At 40.5% G+C, this 21,140-nt stretch overlaps 3 protein-coding genes across 6 annotated transcripts; 2 read left to right on the top strand and 1 right to left on the bottom strand.

Moving 5' to 3' along the window:
* Positions 1 to 4,107: 4,107 nt before the first annotated feature.
* Positions 4,108 to 8,414, bottom strand: trip13 (thyroid hormone receptor interactor 13). The gene is made up of 14 exons (XM_083678673.1): positions 8,376 to 8,414; positions 7,986 to 8,076; positions 7,645 to 7,795; positions 7,277 to 7,403; positions 6,953 to 7,008; positions 6,658 to 6,748; positions 6,429 to 6,501; positions 6,247 to 6,310; positions 6,055 to 6,141; positions 5,863 to 5,969; positions 5,510 to 5,663; positions 5,309 to 5,421; positions 5,068 to 5,137; positions 4,108 to 4,985 (listed from the first exon to the last, which is right to left on the bottom strand). Exons 2-14 carry the CDS (start codon positions 8,072 to 8,074, stop codon positions 4,890 to 4,892), a joined length of 1,278 nt encoding a protein of 425 aa, XP_083534799.1. The 5' UTR covers positions 8,075 to 8,076; positions 8,376 to 8,414; the 3' UTR covers positions 4,108 to 4,889.
* Positions 8,415 to 8,511: 97 nt separating this feature from the next.
* On the top strand, positions 8,512 to 14,108 carry brd9 (bromodomain containing 9). 4 transcript variants are annotated; one of them, XM_083678463.1, is made up of 17 exons: positions 8,512 to 8,634; positions 9,063 to 9,283; positions 9,370 to 9,504; positions 9,616 to 9,745; positions 10,031 to 10,088; positions 10,183 to 10,327; positions 10,521 to 10,631; positions 11,148 to 11,335; positions 11,526 to 11,658; positions 11,843 to 11,918; positions 12,089 to 12,184; positions 12,404 to 12,536; positions 12,699 to 12,810; positions 13,008 to 13,064; positions 13,207 to 13,312; positions 13,432 to 13,602; positions 13,826 to 14,108. In XM_083678463.1, exons 1-17 carry the CDS (start codon positions 8,586 to 8,588, stop codon positions 13,924 to 13,926), a joined length of 2,022 nt encoding a protein of 673 aa, XP_083534589.1. In that variant the 5' UTR covers positions 8,512 to 8,585; the 3' UTR covers positions 13,927 to 14,108. The 4 variants fall into 4 exon arrangements, with proteins under 4 accessions (XP_083534589.1, XP_083534591.1, XP_083534590.1 ...); XM_083678465.1 differs by having other exon boundaries at positions 9,613 to 9,745; positions 11,211 to 11,335; XM_083678464.1 differs by having other exon boundaries at positions 9,613 to 9,745; positions 11,208 to 11,335.
* A 1,140-nt stretch (positions 14,109 to 15,248) lies between these two features.
* Positions 15,249 to 20,139, top strand: zdhhc11 (zDHHC palmitoyltransferase 11). The gene is made up of 11 exons (XM_083678406.1): positions 15,249 to 15,407; positions 16,893 to 17,114; positions 17,676 to 17,854; positions 17,946 to 18,047; positions 18,176 to 18,300; positions 18,460 to 18,615; positions 18,826 to 18,944; positions 19,039 to 19,097; positions 19,220 to 19,283; positions 19,377 to 19,455; positions 19,710 to 20,139. The coding sequence occupies exons 1-11, from the start codon at positions 15,399 to 15,401 to the stop codon at positions 19,883 to 19,885; spliced, it is 1,290 nt and encodes a 429-aa protein (XP_083534532.1). The 5' UTR covers positions 15,249 to 15,398; the 3' UTR covers positions 19,886 to 20,139.
* Positions 20,140 to 21,140: the final 1,001 nt, after the last annotated feature.

Here is a 21,140-nt window from a genome sequence, read left to right as displayed (position 1 = left end):
CTAGAAGCCTACACTGACAGAGCACAGTGGATGGATGAATGTGAGCGCAGCGTAGCGCGTGCAGGAGGCGCTCTGGCAAAGTAGAGCCCTCGTAGTCTAAATGGCGTCCTCTGTTGGTTTTTATCTTAAAAAAAGATCCGTACTTTCCCTGGTCACTCTTCATGCTAGTAGCCTACTTTAAAGGGACCAGGGTATTTACAGTAGGCTACACCTGCAGGTGAGTTCCTTCTATCAGAACAATTTCCTCATATTTCCAAATCAAATCCCAATGTGCAGCCAGAGAATCTCTGTCAATACTGTGGTGTGAATTGCACTATAGTATATTTACCATAGAATGACTGTCAAGATCCAAAATTGTACAGTTTTTCAATTTTCCTTGTTCAATGCATTACACACAACATGCAAAACTGTATGAATATTATTGTTAACAGAACCAGGAAGGACATACTATTCCATACAGCATGCAGGCATAAAAAAAAACTATTTGAAGTTTAACTGTTTGTTTATTTTGGAAGGGTGTGAAACCAGGCCATGGTCACTAGACAAATGTTAGGTGTTATGATTATCCATTTGCTAAGGCAACCTTTTGCTCAAAGTGTAAACTTAAAGGTTGACATAATGTACTGTAGTTAAATCATATGCGGTCTTGTAAATATTTGATTATTATTCCATTGGATATAGACATGTGCGGGTAGGTCTATAGCAATGGCATGCCTCTTATTCTTAAATTTATGCACATCCTTATTTCATCAAAGGGTAGGGTGTTGTTATATCTATCTGTCACACACACACGTTCTCTCACACACACACACACACACACACACACACACACACACACACACTCAATGACATACTCAAACAGTCTTACATAACAAAATTCCTAGTGATATTCATCTTCCAATCCAAATAAATGAAACTGAAATACATAGCGGGGAAACTAAACTAGGATTGAAAATAAAAAGCTGACATCAAAGTCAAGACAATGGAAAGACTAGCTTCACTGATGACATGTTTCTTTGACTTGTTGACATTTCCTAATTATACCCATAAAGGAATTGGCTCCAATGCTGATCTAACCAGTTGGAGTCATCAAACACATCTCCACCCCCAAGTTGAAGTAACAATGGTGTCCCATCTTGACTATTGGTGTAAACTGTACAGTGGTCCGACTCCCAATCTATCCTCACTTGCTGCCCTCAAGTGGGCAGATGCCCAGGCAGAGAGCTGTGTGTGAAGCAGTGGGGGTCTCTCTCTCTCGCTCTCTCTCTCTCTCACACACACACACACACACACACACACACACACACACACACACACACACACACACACACACACACTGCCTGACACAGGGAGGCTCTCTCTCTCAGATCACTCTCTCGGGTTGACAGGATGAGCAGACATTTGCATAGCTCATTGATGGCAGCTCTCTTTGATCCTAGTTGCTGCGCCTAATTATCACCATTCCTCTATTCAGCCAGGCTCTCAGGCTGCCTGTCTCTTTAGAAGGTATCTCTCTCCTCTATTCTCCATCTATCCTCTCTCCCACTCATAGTTCACATCTAACAGGCTGTTTAAATGGATGACAAACATATGGAGCATGAAACCATGGTACACTTACACTTACTGAAACAACAACTGTTTATACAAAATCCCTGACAGGAGATTTCTAAAATGGCGACAGAGGTAGTGTCAGTTGTCTTCTCAAATCAGTATGTTTCACCGAGATGAGAAACCAAGCGTATTATAAAGGCCTGCCATGTAGATGAAAAGGAGAGGATGAAACAGCTGCTCTGACAGTTTACATGCAATACAGATTCCTATTAAGAATTCTTACAGAGGATGTGGTTCATTATTGAGGATTTGGTCAGCCAGATAGATAATTTTATCTGGACTTTTAAAGTCGGAATGAAATCTAAGACAGATATAGATATAGAGGTTCCATTTAATCTTAAAGACAAAAGCCATGGTAGTGTAAAACAAACCCCATGTCAGTTTAATATATGCTGTGCAAAAAAAAATGCTCGAAGAGTCACAAGTGTAAAGCAATTTTGTAATTATCTGGCATTGTCAACAAAAGGATTTGTTAGAAAAATAAATCCTAACAGACCTCAAATGTCAACTGTCCAGTTTCCATTCAACATGTCCACACATCTATCCCTCCCTTAGTGAATTACTATTGGCAGTTGGACTGATATTCCATTGCTTTCAGCCATGTACCTGAACAACGGTTGGGAGGATAAACATCACACTGTTTGTTTTGTTTGGAGTTTTCTGGCAGTTTCTAACCGGTTAGAACAGTGATAAAACACTGTAACAATAAGGCTTTTGACTTTTTTTTCTCTCTGTCTTGATTGCACTTAAACAGCTGCCTGATTTTTGGACAGACTACAGTCAAGAGAAAAGGGCCTCCAGACAGTGCAATTATGGTTTTATTTATCATGCCCATTTCTGCTCCACACCCCTCCCGCTCTCTACCTCTTACGACTTTTTAATCGTTAATCAAATGAGAGGAAAGGAGAACCAACACACTTTGCAGGTGTTTATCCACTCTGAATGATTCATCTTACATGAAGGAGTGCACTGACAAACGCTTATAAATGTAATTATCACTGAGTCAAAAAGGTTGTTGCTAGTGCATTTTAGTACTAATGCATGAAAGAAAATGTAATTATGAAGGAGAGCTTTCGAGTTAATGACAGCCTTATGTCAATTATACCCTACTGTATGGCAATTTGGGATGTTCAATATAGTCGTAGTTGACATAGTTGACCTAAATCTGCTGTTGGTGTCTGAAAGTGCTCAAAGAGGCAGTAACGTTGACTTGGTACATGAAAGGCCATGTAGCATAATCACCATATTAAAGTATGTCCTGTTTACTGTGTCTGTGTTTACTGACATGACAGTAAATTGAATGTCCCTCCCAGCTGGTCAACTTTTCACATTTGAGGACAGGCATGTCAGAATGTAGGATGTGCATGAGCCCTACTGGTGTACTATGTGTGCATACAGGGAGTTTCATTCCCAGACACTTCTGTGCAATAGCCTGGGGATGAGGTTAGCATACAGGACATGTGGTGAGGTGCATACAGAGATCCTACAACCATTCTTCCAATGGTTCAACAAAATAGCAAATATGTCTCTTGGTGAGGGTTTGTTCTCTACTAGACCACTGTGAGACAACACATTGATCGTTGTAGCAGGTCACCTTTTAAGAAGTCTTCAGTTATGATCTACTCAATTACTTGTTTTCTCTCTCCTCAGGGGACACTTGAATGTATGGTCACTCATGAAAGTTCTGACAAGTTCAGACCTTTCAATATCTAAAAATCTTTACTTCATGGATATGATTGTGTGGTTGAGAAATTAAATGGTATTGAAAAAAAATGACTCAACAGTGTTTACTTTCCTGTAACATTTTTGGAACAGCTTACCGGATCAGCCTTTGAAGTGGAGTCAAAGACTGTTGGCCAATAACAAACAAAGCCCTCATTGTCTGAGCCCTGCAGCTGACATGCAAACCAGGACAGAATTCGCAGAATGCAAACCCTAACCCTAACCCATGCACATACAGTATAGAAAATGGAAAGACTGGTCTAGCCATGAGACGCACACCACACTATCTGAGATCTGAACTTATCAAGACTGCATTTGTCTTCATTCATCAAGTTGTTTCTCTTTTTTTTCAATGAGTGCAGTAAAGGAGGTGTTTTGTTAGGTCATATTCATCTACAAGGCAGAATTGTTTTCCATGTCGAGGCCAGTTCACTTTAAATTCTTATTTTTTGTATTGCTGCTGAAAACAGAACAAAAAAGACTGCAAAAAAAGAAAAAGATGACCGCTATTAATAAATAAATTATAATTATACATAAGGTACAGTGAACATGATACCTATTTAATTATAGGGTTTGGATTTGAATGAGGGAAAACTACTGTATATACATTTGCATCCTTGCACCACCAAGTGGTCATATGCACCAAAAGTAGTCATATAAAATATGACATTTACCTTAGTGACGAAAGGAGTCTAAGACATTTTAATCCAATGTTTTATTTACAGATATTAAAAAATACATGCAAATCCTGAGTTTGAAAATAAATGTGTTGGTCTCAAGATACAGTGCATGGCAAATCTCTGAAAAAAAAAAAAAAAAAAAGTCCACCATGAATTTTTCAATCAAATCAGAATTGTACATTTCCATTTATCTTCTCCTATTTTAGAACATTGCATTTGGACACATTTACATCACTAGAAATAAGTTATCTCCATTTCTTATAATACATCAAACACAAAGGAAATGGCATGCTCAAACACATTTCAACACTAACATAGAAACCAATAAGAGCTCATTTTTTTTAAATGGTAGATCGATGACAACAGAAAATTACCATGAACCAGGTTCCACTGGCATTGAGATATTGGTGTAAAGCATTACAGTTTTAAAAAGAGTAAACTAGAGGATTAATACATGCGGTGTAAACATATATAGGTTATAAAATTAAAGCCTTAGTCATCAAAATATGACTGCATTTCAAGACTAATACTGTTGCTACTCAGTGTTGGTCATTTGCTCATTTGGTGTTAATTGTGATGTTAGGGAATATTAACACCAGTTTAAGGAAGTCCTTCCAATACATAGCCTGGATGAGGGCTAAAAGTCCTGAACATTGTCAAGTGCTTAAATGGTTTTATTTTCATAGCCTGTGAGGAACATTTTGAAAACACATTGGTGTAGCCAGCTTTGAATGGTCAGCAAAATAATATATTGAATATTATATTACTAAACCATGAATTAAATATATATGGAATGCCTGCAGATACAGTAGGGTTAAGGCTCTACAACCGTTTCATTCAACTGCTGGGCAGGGCTGGGCCAGAGTAATGGTGTAATCACAAACAGTTGACCAGGTTAGCATTCTCCTCAATCTGTTTGTCCACCGCTTGGTCCATGGCCTCCAGGAACCTCTCCAGACTCACTATTGGGGTCTACAAACAGAAAAGATTCATCATTTAGAAAAATGTCTTCCTGTGTCTTTCTGAATTCTTCATGAAAATGTAGAAAACATACCTTGACAACAAGTGCATGGGCCAGAAAGGGCAGTTTCCTCAGGGCTCTTCCACTAAGGCCTTTGCTCTTTCTGTGTCAATAACCAAAGGCAAGAAACAAAGCATTGTTACATTATACTGTGTTTATATTCCACTACGTTGTCAGCAGATGCTGGATCCATTATCATTCCCTGGGTGAGCCTCTCTCTATGGGATGAGAGGAGTTTGGAGGGTCTGATGAGAGGTCAGAGGCCAGTACTCACATGGCGATTCCCCTGAGGACCAGACTGAGCTCTGACACGTTGCTCTTCACGAACCCCATGGTCTCCAGCTCAAACATGGTGAGCAGCTGCTGCCGGGGGTAGATAATCTGGCACTGGACATCAGCAGTACGTTAGTTGTGTCTTTCAGAGAAATCATCTTCAGAAGCAAGCAAGCACCACATTAAACTAAAAGCTATTTACCTTCATGAGCTCCTCCAGGCAAGACAGGTAGATGTTGAAGATGCCCTCCACAGACGGAGGGCCGATATACTGCTTAATATCAGCTCGGTCTACAAACGCCAAGTCAATCTTCTCCGTTACGTTGGAGGTAGTGAGGATCACCACATTTGGATGCCTGAATGAACAAACCAAGAATCAATCCAACTTGAGGACAGAAGATGAAATCTTTGATTTTTAACAAGTGATGATATGATATGAAGTCAATTTAGTGACTTATGAATGGCATTATGGTCTGTGTCTACATTACTGCCACTGGTTCTGAGACCTAATTTGTGATTAAACACAGTAATAGTTTCCATTAATGGCTGGCTGACCGTTTTATCTGGTCCAGTTGTGTGAGCACAGAGTTTACCACTCGGATGGCGTCAGAGGGTTCTGTTCCGGCCTGAGAGGCGTTCCTCGCTGCCGTCAGACTCTCCACCTGGCCACCGCAGAAAAAATAGTCACACACATCGACGCAACCAGACAGTTCAACAAAAACACATCAGATGGTATAAAAAATATACCTCATCGATCAAAACAAACACAAGAGCTTCCTTGTCATCTATCAGTTGCTGGATCTTCTGGAACATCTTAGTGACGAGTTTACCACTCTGTAACAAAGAGGCATGACTGTTTAAAGTAAAATAGAAATGAAACCTCAGATAGAAATAATAAAGACAAAAAAAGTAAAGACAAACAGAAAGAGCCAGCTGTACCTCTGAGAACCACTTGGAGAACAAGCTGTGGCTGTTAATCTCAACAAACTGCCCATAAGAGTACCTGCAGGAGAAAACAAACAGAATAGAATGAAGCGGAAGGGAGAGACACTATCACCTTATAAGGCTCTACAACCTCACACTGCCAAAACCATTTCCTCTGAGTGACATCTCTCTCTTACCTTTTTGATAGTCTGATTGACAGCTTCTGGGCCAGAGCTTTACACAAAGACGTCTTTCCTGTGCCTGGGGGTCCTTCATGTGGGCACAAATATGGATTAGATGCATCATCTCTGAATGGTGTCAAACTATATTGCTTTCTAGAGCTATCACATATCATGTCTGACACATCCATTTGTCGAGGCTTGATATGCATATCAGATTCCTAAGATTTTGTTTTGTTTTCATTACCATGAAGCAGCACAACACGGTTCCAAGATATCAGGTTGCTGTCTACATTTTTGTCTGAGAAAAAAATTGTCGTTGAGACATAATCCAATAGCTAGGGAAAGGAAGAAAACAACAATTTCAAGTTTAGGCTGGAGTATAAATAATTTCACTGGCATCTATAACACCACTTAAGTTCAAGTTCAAAGCGTATTGTCATATGTACTGGGATACTGGCGAATGTACTGTATGACATTGAAATTCTATGGATCAGTATGCATCTTATTATTGAGTACATTCATATAAGTATATTTCTTACTTGTGATTTGACCCCACTATCATACACCAGACTCTCCCAAATGCCATGAAATTCAGCTAAAAAACAAACACAGGTTAATTAGCACGTACTGAGATATCAATAAGTATGATCATACCACAGTGGGAATGGTCTACTATAGACACTTCGAAACCCATGTGAAAATAATGATCACAACCTAAATTTAATGCAAACTGCAAAAACGAAATCAGACAAAGGAATGGGACAACATGCATGTTGTAGCCCAACCAGTTCTAGAGGAAACACAGAGAGTGAGAGTAGAGGATCCTTCTCCCTAATGAAGGTGTCAGTGCAACTGCAGCCCACCTGCTGGTAAGAGCCAATGATTGGCTGCAGACAGCTCCTCGTCCTCCTCCAGGTTGAGTGTGCTGGGGCCATCGTCATTCAGGATGAAGATGTGGATTGAGATATTGCAGCTCTTCAGATCAAGAGGCTGGATAAGAATAATAAAAGAATTCAAATATCTGTCTGTGTACAAGCCTAGGGAGATTATCTCTGATGGACAATTGGGTAACTAATTAACTATACTGTTTCAAATAAGAAAACAAGACAGTATTATTAATTTGCGTTATAACACCATAAAAAAGCAAAGAAATTAACATTGACATCACATTACTTCAATAGTGCCATTAAACCTAGACAGCAAAAGTAATTAATAGTGTTAGCTATTTTACCATTCTCTCTGCATCCACTATGGCCACTGATTCCACATGTTTGATAAGGAAGTCTTCATCAAACTCTTTCCATTTGTAATCCCCGAAAACCATGCTATGGCGGTTCAGCAAACCCATAACATGCATCTGTACATCAGATCTCTTTGCAGTACTGCAGTCAGTGTAAAAAAAAGAAAAAGAGAAAGAGCAATGTTAGCACTATTAGAGAGGAAAGCACTGGATTATCACTTCAATTGATCGTGATTCACTGAAAAACACTGCCACTCTGGTTATAACACAGGTCCATTATGTGCAGTGTTATACCATTTCAAGAGATGTCAATAAAACAAGGTGCACCGTACCTCTGAGATTTGACATGTACCTCCACATTGATGTTTATGTCGTTGGGGTTTTGCTTTAGACCCCCTACCTCCATTCTGTCACCCTCCATACCTTTACAAATGTTGACATGATTAAGTTGATGATGCCACAAAAATATACTTTGTGTAAAGTAACCTCAGAGTGCTGTCGCCGACTGTAGCCTAAGGTGTTACGCAGGCAAAGTGTAACATGTTTTCCAACTGTTATTTAGCCTTGTAGCTTGCCGTAGCTACTTTCTGATCTGGTCTAATAATGTAACGTTATCAATCAATGCGAATTTTAACGGTACATATGTTTGCTATAGAACGCGATTTTGTGTTGAAGACATAGTTCAAGACGTTTGACTACAAACAGTACATCAAATAACTTACCCGAGGTTAATGTGGCTGGGTAGCTGTCAACAAATACAGCAGGTCTGTCAATTGAATCTAGCGCGCAGTTTTCTTCACCCGGAAGTAAATGCATTGTTGTGGAAAAAAGTATTTCCGTTCCGTCCATTGGTTCAAAACGATTTTTATTGGAACAATGATTCAGATGTCAATATTACAATAAACGTCGTCGCATATTGTAAACTCAAAAACATGGGGAAGAAACACAAAAAGCACAAGCCGGAGTGGAGAACAGTTGATGGTAAGCGTGCAAAGAAAATTCTTGAAAGCCTTTGTTGCTTTTTACTAGTTAGCTAGGTATGCTAGCCTATTACTGAGATATGTCTGGATCAACCACCAACAGTAGACGGGACTGTTACCCGCAACCTCTGTTGCCTGCTGCCATAAACTGCGAGCCCCTCTAGCTAAGAAGAGTCATTCGAGCTGTAACTAATAAAATCATCTGTGGCAATAACATGCCTTAAAAATGTACATGTCTTTGCCTTTTATGATGATGATGATGATGATGATGATGCTCAACTTGTGTCATCACTTTTTTGCCCAGTCCTATTCAGTCATGCTCTAATACCTATATACCCTCACATATAGCTTTTGATTCATAAGCCCCTGTATTTCTGTCTGTGCCTCAGTGTGTCCAGACCACTGGTTAAGTGTGGTTTCTGTTTTCAGGCTATGAGGACAAGCCCCATGAAAAGCCACTGAAGCTAGTGCTGAAAGTGGGTGGAAGTGAGGTCACAGAACTCTCAGGCTCTGGTCATGACTCCAGTTACTACGATGATAGATCAGACCACGAACGAGAACGCCACAAAGACAAAAAGAAGAAAAAGAAGAAAAAGTCTGAAAAGGACAAAGACAAACATGTAGATGATGAGGAGAGAAGACGGCGGAAGGTGAGGATAAGGAGGTCAAAGGTTGCATAAGAAGCACACAGGAGGCACTGTATATGATTTAATTCCCTATTTACATTCTCTCTCAGGAGGAGAAGAGGAAGAAGCGAGAAAGGGAGCAGAATGAAGCAGAGCAGGCCGCCACAGCGACAGCCACTGCTGCTCCCAGTGGTGTGGCAGTAGAGCCTTTCATGCTGCCAAAAAATATTGGTATTGGTATTGAGGTGAGGACATTTCTTGATGACCATGATAAAGAGAACACATTGGGACAGTCTCCGGCAGTTTCATGATGATCATTTCACCAGTGCACTCACATTGTGGATGTGTTTCAGCAGCTGGAGGAGAAGAAGAGGAAGAGAGACAGATTTGAGATGGAGTCTGAGTTGGATGAATTCCACCCCAGTATAAAGGTGGAGGTGGAGCAACAAGGAGACAGGCCTGTCCGAGCATGTAGGACAGCACAGGGTAAGAGAACTCCTGTAGTGGTGCAGATGTTCTTTATTGTTCTTCAGTTGTTCTTTATTCTGTACTACTATGTGTTATTATTAGTTATTAAACATGTGATTATTCCAGATAAACGGTTGAAGGGATCCTGTAAAACTCCATGTTGGACTGTAAAATATGTCTTGGATAAAATAAAAATGTATAAAAAAAACTCAGTGATCTAAGATCAAAAGAGGATAACCTGTACATTGTCCTGCTAAGTGTGTGTTTTTGCACCACTGTAACTGTGTCGTTTGTTTTACACAGAGAGTGAGTGCACCCCTCGGCAGCAGCTCCTAGAACACTTTCTGCGCCAGCTTCAGAGGTGAGAATGGAATACTGACAGGCACATACAGTCATCTCTGTAGCTGTATGTCAGTCCTGTGGTCACATCAGTGGTGTCATACTTGTCATTACAGGAAGGATGCCCATGGGTTCTTCTCCTTTCCAGTGACGGATGCTATTGCTCCTGGCTACTCCATGATCATCAAACACCCCATGGACTTCAGTAGCATCAAGGACAAGATTGAAATGAATGAATATAAAACCATTACAGAGTTCAAGGTGAGGCTATGGTATGATGATGATGATGTGATTAGAATGTTAGTAGCACATAGAATGTTTAGGGTTCTCAGTGAAAATTAATCTGTATTTTATTTGCAGATTTACAAGAGTTGATAGTGTTTTCAATGGAGGCTACTTACAGTAGTAAGTATCAATCCACTGATTGTAAAGCGTTTTTCTTTTTCTCTTGCAGGCGGACTTCAAACTGATGTGTGACAACGCCATGGTGTATAATCGACCAGAGACTGTCTACTACAAGGCTGCTAAGAAACTGCTCCACACAGGCTTCAAAATGATGAGCAAAGTAATGATTGTCTAATGCAAGAACTGAGTCAATCTCATCTTCAATGTGTGACTTGCATGTTGGTCATAACCCATCCATTGAACTCATTCATTCTTTTTACAGATGCTTTTTGCTCGTGGACTCTCTTTGATTTGCCATTCTCTGACCCTGGCCAGGTGGCAATTCCTTACATCCTCTGGTTTTGTGCACAGATTTGCCCTTGAGTGATCGTACATAAAATCCATGAATCACACTTGAATTAACTTGAAGTAACACTGTTGTAAATTTGGCATAATGTATCTTGAGCGGAGTAAAATGGGAAAAATTGGGCAGTTAAACTTTCAAATAACAAAGCACATCAAGGGCAGATCTGTCACTTAATTTTCTTTTCTTCTTTAAGTATCCCCTAATCATCATCTCCATCATCATGGACTCACCACCATCCCATCCCATCGCCTACCATATCACTCTCCAGCGAGTTATGCAGAAGGAGTAAAGCGTTGCCCTGTGGCTCTGTTATCTCTGCTCTGTTTGCAGGAGAGGCTTTTAGCTCTGAAGCGCAGCATGTCTTTCATGCAGGACATGGATTTCTCTCAGCAGGCGGCCATTTTGGGGGACGAGGATGTGGCAGCTGAGGAGCCCATACCGGAGGTCATCCCCATCCCTGTGGAGTCTGCTAAGAAGTCAAAAAAACAGCCTGTCAAAGACATGAAGGAAGAGATCAGGTGTGGCAAATGTCTCAAGTAGTGTCTGGTGCTTGTCCAATACATTCTGTTAGCTGATACGAGTCAGGATGTGATCAACAAGGCCTCTAAAGGACTGTCTCTGACCAGTCACAACAGTGTGCCTATGCCGGGACAACTGCTATGTAAAGGCAGTAATCTCCATAGTAACGGCGTGCTTCTCTGGTTTTAGTTACCTGTACGAGCCGGAGGGGAATGCCTGCAGCCTGACTGACAGCACAGCGGAGGAGCATGTCCTGGCCTTAGTGGAGCATGCTGCTGACGAAGCACGAGACAGGATAAGCCGCTACATGCCCAACTCCAAGGTACATTTTTTAGCGTACATCCAAAGGTTATCATCCAATGTGTTTTTCCAATTATGTTTGTCACATTGGCTTTGAGTGAAATGTCTTGGTAGTGATAGAAATGGGCAGGTCTATGTATAATTAACTCTTAGGGAGTTCAGCATATAATTAGATGAATTCATGCTTTTCCCCCCTGTGCTTTCAGATGGGCTACCTGAAGAAAGAGACAGATGGCTCTTTGTTGTACACCGTTGTTAATCAGCTTGATCCAGAGGCTGAAGGTTTACTTTCTCTTCTTTTTACATTCAACATGGTTGCATGATTAATCACATTAAATAGCTACAAGTAAGTCAATGGAAAACCCATATAACCTGTATAAATATACATATCAGATCATTTTGAATAAAAAAATGTTCTCTAACCTAACATGGAGTACATGTGTGTCTTACAGAGGAAGAGACCCATCCTGTGGATTTGAGTTCCCTGTCAAATAAGCTCCTACCTGGATTAACAACTTTAGGTTTCAAAGATGACAGGAGACATAAGGGTATGTCATAAAGTGTGGGATTGTTGATAAGTGAAATATATCCTCACGACACCAACATATGTTTTCTGATATATGTGCAGATAATGTAAAAACCTGAAGTGATTTCCTATTATTCAGAACCCTATCAACCTCCTATGCTTGTAGGTACTGTTTTCTTTTCCCTTTGTTGTGTTAGCTGAATATTTTTCCGTAATGGCATCCACCTCTTCCTCTACTTAGTGACATTCCTGAGCAGTGCCTACAACACCCAGACCCTTCAGAACAACTCCATCTATCCAGATCTGCTCCCTGATGAGATGGACGTGCTATACTCAGCCTATGGTGATGAGACAGGGGTGCAATGTGCTCTCAGGTTAGTTGATAGCACACATATAATTGCAGCACATCTGGCTATCGAAGTGTCCTGTAGGAAAAGCTAAACCATATGAACCAGAAGTTCTGGCTCACAGACGCTGAAATGATTTTTCACATCTCAGGAGTTTTGTTCTAATAATTTGTTCTCTTTCTCTCTCAGTATACAGGAGTTTGTGAAGGGTTGTGGGAATGTCACCAAACATCTGGTGGATGGGCTGCTGGATAAGATGACTGCTGGAGACCACTCCAAATCTATCTTCCAGATCCGACAGGTTGGTACCTCAGTTTCACATGCAATGTAATTTATCTCACAATAGCATAGTTTGCCTCCTATTTAATACTCCTACTCTCTGGAGGAGGAGGTGTATTTTAAGATTATTTCCTGCACTTCATCACTACTTGTATAAGATGTGTACTATAGTGTGAACATTATGCATATTAATGCATAATGGTTTATGATCTGTTTCAGAAAAGAAACATGTCACTAAAACCTGACGAAACCAAGACCAACATTTGTGATATGCAGGTATGTGTTTTTACTGCTGCTCATTAAACACATTCACAGTGGTTCATGTGATGGTTATAACCTAATGTTATAACCAAACCAAGTCTCTGTTGTTATGATCCACATGGTTTTGGCCCTACTGAAGTTGTATTCATTTGACCAGGTGGGGGATGGGAGTGGTCTGGGCGAGAACAGTTCAGTGCTGGACTTCATGTCAATGAAGAATTACTCTGACATGTCTCTGGATATGTCCATGCTGAACACATTAGGTGAGAATCCCACTGCATTGCTGTTGTTTTGACTATCAACCCCCTACATTATCATCATCATCATCATCAGCAGTATGATCATCATCGTCATAATACTGTCTCTCCTCTCTATCCCTTAGGTAAAGCAGTGAAGAAAGAGCCGGAACTTGAGGAGGGCCAGCAGCAGTTTGACGAGGCGGCCAAGCTGCTGCAGGAGTTCCAGGATGCGCAGGTGGACAGGGTTGGCTCCAGGCCGTCCTCCAACCTGTCATCCCTCTCCAACACCTCAGACAGAGACCAGCACCACCTGGGTAACAGTCGAGTTCATTTATTTGTTATATTCAATTTAACCAGGACAACTCTCTCTGCAACAGTTATCACTGTTTGTTAGGAGTCCTGCAACTCTCAAACCCAAGTCAGTTGAAAGAAGCATTTGAAAGAAGGTTTATTCATTGTTCATATCCTTTGTTAGTTCTTATCAATGAGATGAACATTCCCTCATCAAATGTCTTATTTTTTTGTTGACCTCGACAGGGAGTCCTTCACATTTGGGTGTTGGTGACCAGTCTGAGATGGTTCATGACCCCTATGAGTTCCTGCAGTCTCCAGAGCCAGGTTCTACAGCCAACAGCTGATCCATACATGCTGTGATACGACATTTGAGTGTAAACCACACTGATTCTTTGTTGTATAGTTCGCTGCTCGAACACACTGGGGATAATGAGAACCTCAGACATGTTGTTTAAATGTATCATGATTGTACAGATTGTTTGTATGTGCGCAACACTTTTGAGAATAAACAGTCATCACATATTGTGTTTTTTATACTGAATCGTGCTACCAGTTTTTTTGTATTCTTTATTTATGACTGTTTGGTATAATTTACAAAAGGAATTATACAATTTACAGTGGTGCTTCAAGAACTCCACCCTTGTGTACTGTATGAAGGGTTCAGAAGGTAATAGTATACGTCTACAGATCAAGCTCAGAATAACAGAAAGAGTAGGCTGTCAACATTCCCCCTTGTAAACCACCCACTCCTAAAGGCTGTTTGTCATGCTGATTGTATTATTATTATTTTTTTACTGTTTGTTTGTATGTCTGTTTAATTGTATACCCACCAAGTAATATAAAGGTCACAATAGGGCAAATGGAACAAACATAGGATATAAAAGGTCAATATGGTCTATTCCCTGTACTATTAGGAGCCTATATGGCAACTAGTTTATGGTAGCTTAAGTTAAAAAGGATGAAAGCAAAGTCTTGGATAGGACTGGGTCCTCATCATTATCTTCACAACACAGTGGTACATTTGTCTGATGATGTGAATGTGTGAAGGTCTGTTCAGAAAACAGAAGTACATTTCACATGCACAATAATGCCTATCTATTTTTAGTTCTGTTTATTCTGTGGTGGCTGTATAGCGGATTAGATTAGATTAGATTCAACTTTATTGTCATTGTGCAGAGTACAAGTACAGAGACAACGAAATGCAGTTAGCGTCTAACCAGAAGTGCAAAAAAGCAGAAAAGTGCAGTGTGAACAATATATACAGGTAGTGCAGTATATGAGCAGTATAAGTAGTGTAATCTGTAATAGTGATTCTAGTTGGATGCAATATGGCAATGTAGGGAAGGCCTGTACGTTTTATGTAAGCTCTCTGCTTGTGTTAGACAGCCCAAACTTTTTTGTGCGGGCACGAAACCCACTGATAACCTGCGGTCGGAAGCCACTGGGCATGCGCGTTTTTCCAAGGCCAGTTTCCATAGCGAGATAACTTCAGTAACTTATCAGACACCTGTGCTAAGGACCTATGCTTTTATGTGCGGATAGGCACGATTTGGTATATGGGAATTGATACTCTTGATTTTTAGCTTGACCGGTTTATTAAGTGCGCTTTTGCATATAGCACGAGACGTTTTACTTTGGGTGGTTGAGAGAATAAAGTGAGTTCTGGACCTTTCTCATAATTGACTATGGTTGATAGATGTCACCTGCCTAGCTGGTCAAGGAGATGAAACAATAACGGACAATCAAGAAACGACATTTTCGTCTGAGAATTTTTTTCCATCGGTGTGTTTCATAGCAGGAAGATGTACGTCATTCAATGACCAATGTAAGTAATTAAAATGAATTGAAACTTTACTGCTGTAAACTTGAACAGACATTACTTTTTTTGCAATGCGTGAAATCATATATTGATGTGTTTTCAACAGTGTCAGATGTACTGAATGTTTAAAAAATGTTTAGATTTTGGTTATGTTGGTTTGCATCGTTGACAATTTGACAGGTTCTGCAAAATAAATGGAATATCGCATCAGTGTTACCAAAATGCAATGAGCTATAGAATGCTATTTTCCGCATAAGCAATATTGTAAAACATGAAGTCTTGCGTTTTCATGTCTCGATTTTTGTTGCCACTATGTGGGAGCTATGGCTACGTTATTTGTTAGGCAAAACCGTGGACGAGGCGAAACCATCAGCGCAAGTAGCCTGGGATTTATTACTGCATTTGCTAAGCAACCGAATGTCACGCCTGTCATTTACCTCAGGAGCAAACAAGGCGCGCGCACGACTGTCTGATTGATGATGACGACGATAATCAGTTGTTCTCAGTCATGAGGCTAAAATGATTGAAACACTGGTGTTTATGACATCATAGAGGAGACACACGTTTTCCTGGGGTGCATCACACATTTCTACCATAATGCATTGATTCACCACACAAGACTACTACTCTCACTGGTGTCAGAGGTAGATCTGTTATTTGAATACGAACTATCAGACAGCAAGTGAAAAGAGTGTCCATTAACTCCTCGGGAGACATGGGGCCTCAGTCTTCATAGGTGATTTCAGATTGTGATGGTACGTGTTGAAATCAGCAATAAGGGATAAACTGTTCTCATTAGTTTCTCATTTATGTGGCAAGTGCCTGACCCAAAGCTGCATGTGAGAAAATAATTTATAATCCAAATACAGTTTTGGGACCATAGGCTCTTGCTATTTACCATATTTAGACATTAATGATGGAAAGACAATCTTTAAAAGACAGAAAAGACACTTGTTTTGTTTCCTGAAAATAGTTGTATGGCCAAGGGCTTATAATATTGCATTGTTTATGAATGAGAAACAAAGAATTTTAGTAGTTTTATCAGGCCATAGAAAAAGTGTACAACCTTTCTTTGCACTCCTGTGGATCTCTGCAATGTTGATTGGGTAAGGCCAAAATGCTGAGACTGGCTGCTTTAAGCAATATCCTCCGTGTGTAGCCTAACTGCTTTAACCTGATACAACCAGGGAACAAGGAAGTTAATTTAATCTGAACCAAACATTTCCAGGACAGATATTATGACCACGGCTATGACTTAAAACCTCACCACATTGGACAATACAGGAACTGCTGCTGCTGATATGGTACAGCTAACTGTGGGGGATGGTGACGATGTTGTCATGCTCTTACTCAACTCATTTCCCTGGCAAATGTTCCACAGTATAAGGATGAGTGTAGTATTATATATGGATGTTGTTGAGGATTTGTCACAAAAGATCCCATTCACTTTCTGTTGCTGTGCTCATCCCCTGTACTGTATGTGTGTTCCAGATGAACTGCTTTGGGCGGGGGCTGAGGCGTACGGCCCCTGCACGCGGCAACAGCAGAAATGAATTGGTGACCCCCTCTACGCTCTCAAGGGTGAATGGCTGGCACTGTCCCCCTCACACGTTCCAGATTGTTGGCTGGATAGTATACAGCTACATGGCCATAGTGGGCTTTGGTATCTACATCCCACTTCTGCCATCGCCATGGAGCCATGCTGTCTACTCTGTATCCTTCACACAGGGACCCTTGCTCTAACGGGTGCATTAAGGTGTATTCTCTAATGTCCTGCTGCTAGTGTTCATTTCAATTAATTTCGGGTCATTTCAATTCCTTTTTGAATGTCTGTCTAATGGGTATATTAAGACTGGTAAACTGTACAGAATGTTTTATCATCACTGTTTAAGGCTTGCAGTGGATAATGATAGTATGTCATGGTGGCAGATGCGCTTCTCTTGTTTCAATCGCTCATCTTTCCATCACAGACATCATCACTGTTCTTTTGTATCGAGTTGAATGCTACAGTAGGCCTATATGATGTCAGCACTCCTCTTTATACAGTAGGCTAGTAGGTTGATGGTAGCAATATAAAGAGTTGATTTATTCAGCCTTGACACTACTCCCTACATAGAGAGGCTTTTGTGTACAGCAATGACTCTCCTAAATGTCCTCTTTGTTTTTTCTGATAAGCTTCTATGTTTTATCGGTCAAGTTGTGGTTATTCTAACTCGCGTTACATGAGATTTTCAATATTTTCTCTGTTTGTCCCTTGACTTCCCTCTGTGCAAGGTGACTGGTATTGCCTTTATTGTGCACCTTGTCACACACATTGCTGCAGTATCCATAGATCCAGCACACGCCAACGTCCGTGCTAAAAAGGACTACTCCAACCCCCTGCCTTTCTTTGACAAGAAGAAGCAACCACATGTCATACACAACCTACATTGTTACCTGTGTGACATCAACGTGTATGTATACCGCTGAAGTTTCCTCCAACAGCATATATTACTGAGCTGTTGCATTGACTAAAGGGCATGCTATTTCTCCATCTTGCTCTAGGGGCCCAAAAGTGAAACACTGTGGCGTTTGCAACAAGTGTGTTGAAGACTTCGATCACCACTGCAAATGGCTCAACACGTGTGTGGGTGGAAGGAACTACTGGTAAGAGGAAGCTTGGAAGGTTTGCTCATTTGAGCCCTTATTGACTACAAAGAATTTGAGGAAATATTTTTGATCTTCATTCTTTTACATGTAAACTGATGCCAAATATTTTTCCATCTGGCCCTCAGGTACTTTTTTACGACTTTGCTATCTGCTACGTTGGCCATTTCCCTGCTTCTCTTGGTTATCTTGTTCATCTTCATTCAGAGCTACTTGGACCCTGCAAGCCTACGTACTGCACCACAGTTTGACAGTAGGTGTCGACTAGTTTAATTAAAGGTGCTTCAGAATGGGGATTTGGACCAATTACTGGTGTCTGGTGTTGTGAGAATGATCCTATAAGTATTTAGTCAGTGCTGAGGAGGCTCCTGTGTTGTGTGTGTTGTCTTTTCCCTGATCTTTGTTTGTGTAGGTGTGCTGAGTAATGGGACATGGCTGGTCTTCTTGCCACTGGGGCCTATAGAGACAAGCTCGGCTGGCCTCCTGGTGCTGGCCTTCATCACGGTCATGCTGGCTCTCACCTGTCTGCTGCTGCTGGGCCACCTGCTGGGATTCCACTTATTTCTCTGTGAGCTACAAACCATTCACATGCAGTACCTGTTACTTTGTTAAGACTAGATTAGATAAGAGTTATTTTGTTATTCTCATAAAGGAAAGTTCTATAGCAACAATTTAAATACAAAGATAAACATACCGGATAGACTGACATGGTGCTGTATGTATCTGTCCATTGATCCCAATGAACTTTCCTGGGTGTTTTTCCTCCTGTTCTGTGCAGTGTCAAACAATCTGTCCACGTACGACTACATAATAAAACAGCGTCAGAAAGAAGCAAGCATCCAAGATGTGGAAGCAGGGATTCCCCAGTCTTCAACCGGCTATTGCAACACAGGACAGGTCAGACCCTCGCCTTAAAGTCACCTGACAATTATTACTGTGCTTTACCCCAAATGTTACATGCAAACAGTGTTGATTTGATTTTGTTTTCTAGAATCATCCTCCGATAGAGACTTCTATCAACTGTGAGGCATCGTTGCCCCATAACGGCAGGTAGGATCATCTTGATATGCATTGGCATCATGCTTTAATATGGGGATCATTATGTTCACAAGTCAACATAACCATTGAATTGTAGTACCATTTCTAATTCTTGTCACCTTTTGTCCCCACAGTACCTGCAAAAGTGGTGATAAAGGACGCATTTCAAGTCGACTCACTGGATCTATCTGCACTGAGGTTAGCTACGATAGTCTTTGTGTAGAATATTGGCAATTGCACTTGCAACGTAATTCTCATGTGAAGTAATCACTGAATATGTTCTTGTTCTAGATGGAGAATTTGAAGAAATCTCCAGAGAAAGAGAACAGTTTTTACTATGGCACAGAAACACCCACACAGATCACACCAGGTGAGTTAGTTACAAACACCTGTTTTAATTTGGTCATTGGATCTTTGTTATCCTCTACATGTTTTGGTGATGAAGAGTGTCACTAATTCTAATGAAAGTAGGGCCTTATCAAATGCACACTCAAATGCTCCAACACTTGAATTCACAGATTAACAGACAACATTTCAACCCTGAAAGGTTCTCCGTCAGGTCATAATTATATTCCTTGCCTGTGGATTTTCATCTCTAATATTTGTTTCCTTTTGAATGTGAAGTTGTCAAGAATGAGACCTCTATTGCCATGGAGGACACCTCTGGTTGGAAGGTGGATGGGGAGGAGGAGGTGGCCCAGTGTACGGAGCAGGCCAGTGTGAAGTCTGTGGAGGGGGAACCCATTGTCCAAGACCCCCTGGGGAGCTCCATCATGGACCCTGACACTATTCATCAGTAGCTGTTCTCTGATGTGCAGCACATCTACCTGACTCTGAATACCGATTTAAGGGAATTGACATGCTAAATTCAACCACCATGCTACAGACCATCTGTTATCAATGAGGATTATGACTTGGACCTGAAACTTTGAATTCCATGGATCCTAAATGCATCATGGAATGTTATGCAATTGACTAGTGAATTGAACACACTGGATGCAACTTGAATTCCTATGGAATATGACAGACAATTGGATTATTCACATTTTGACAGGGAGAGGCTTTTATCATGAATATTTACACACAATCATTTTAAAAACATTCTCCATTTTATGTTTTACTTGTATATTTTATTCAATCACTTTTTAAGTCATCACTTGAATCAGTGCAAGTCAAAGTGTTTTACTATGTAGCATTTTTAAATGTCAGTTAATTTAATGGTTTATTAACTGAATTGGAAAATAAAATATTAATTAAGCATCCTCAATTAACTCATGTCCATTGTTCACATGTTCATTTTGCAGTTAACCACACAGTGGAGCTGTTGAGGCTCCTTCAACTACAAAACTATATTAATCTCATTCATGCATTCGTATTATAAAATATCAAGGCAATGGGACATAAACTGTTTTTTTTTTTCAGTCCTCAGAAATCTGACCATTTTGCCTTTGTCCTGGAGTATGTACCTCTGAGAGCCATCTATTATCAATGAGTGCTGTATCATCAGACCCCTGTGGGCAATGGATTACATAATTTCCATGTTAACTCACCACCACTGGGTTGTGTAACACTTTAAAGAGGTCTGTGCATTGCAGTGGACATCAGAGAAGACAAACTCCACACAGAAATCAAATTCTTCCTAGGGCGTAACAATTATGGACTAATAATTTTTCAAATATGTACATTCCAAGCAGTAGTGTCCTCTTTGAAGGAATGGAATCGGTCTTAATCTGTATTTTGGAGGGGGATCTTCTTTCTCTAGAGAGAGAATCCCACTGGACCTGTTGACCAAGCCACTCAAGACATCCTGTTCTCGGATCAGAGCCAGAGTGCATTTCCTGGAACACATTTTGATTGTTTTTTTATTTTATTTATACGCATACCAAGGCCCTTGACCCTCATTTGTGCTACTGCATTATCTGCCTGTGGTAGCTTCTTTTTTTATTCACTCTGTCTTTCCCCAAGATTCACCGTGGGGTTTTTGAATATTATTGAGTTTTGGAATTGAGTTTTGAGTTTTGGAATTAGTAACTGAATGATTGTGTGGAAGTTCAT

Source organism: Argentina silus (assembly GCF_951799395.1).
Source record: "Argentina silus genome assembly, chromosome: 10".
Taxonomy (NCBI): domain Eukaryota; kingdom Metazoa; phylum Chordata; class Actinopteri; order Argentiniformes; family Argentinidae; genus Argentina; species Argentina silus.
The sequence above is the reverse complement of the archived record's forward strand: the minus strand, read 5'-3'. Positions and strand labels throughout refer to the sequence as shown.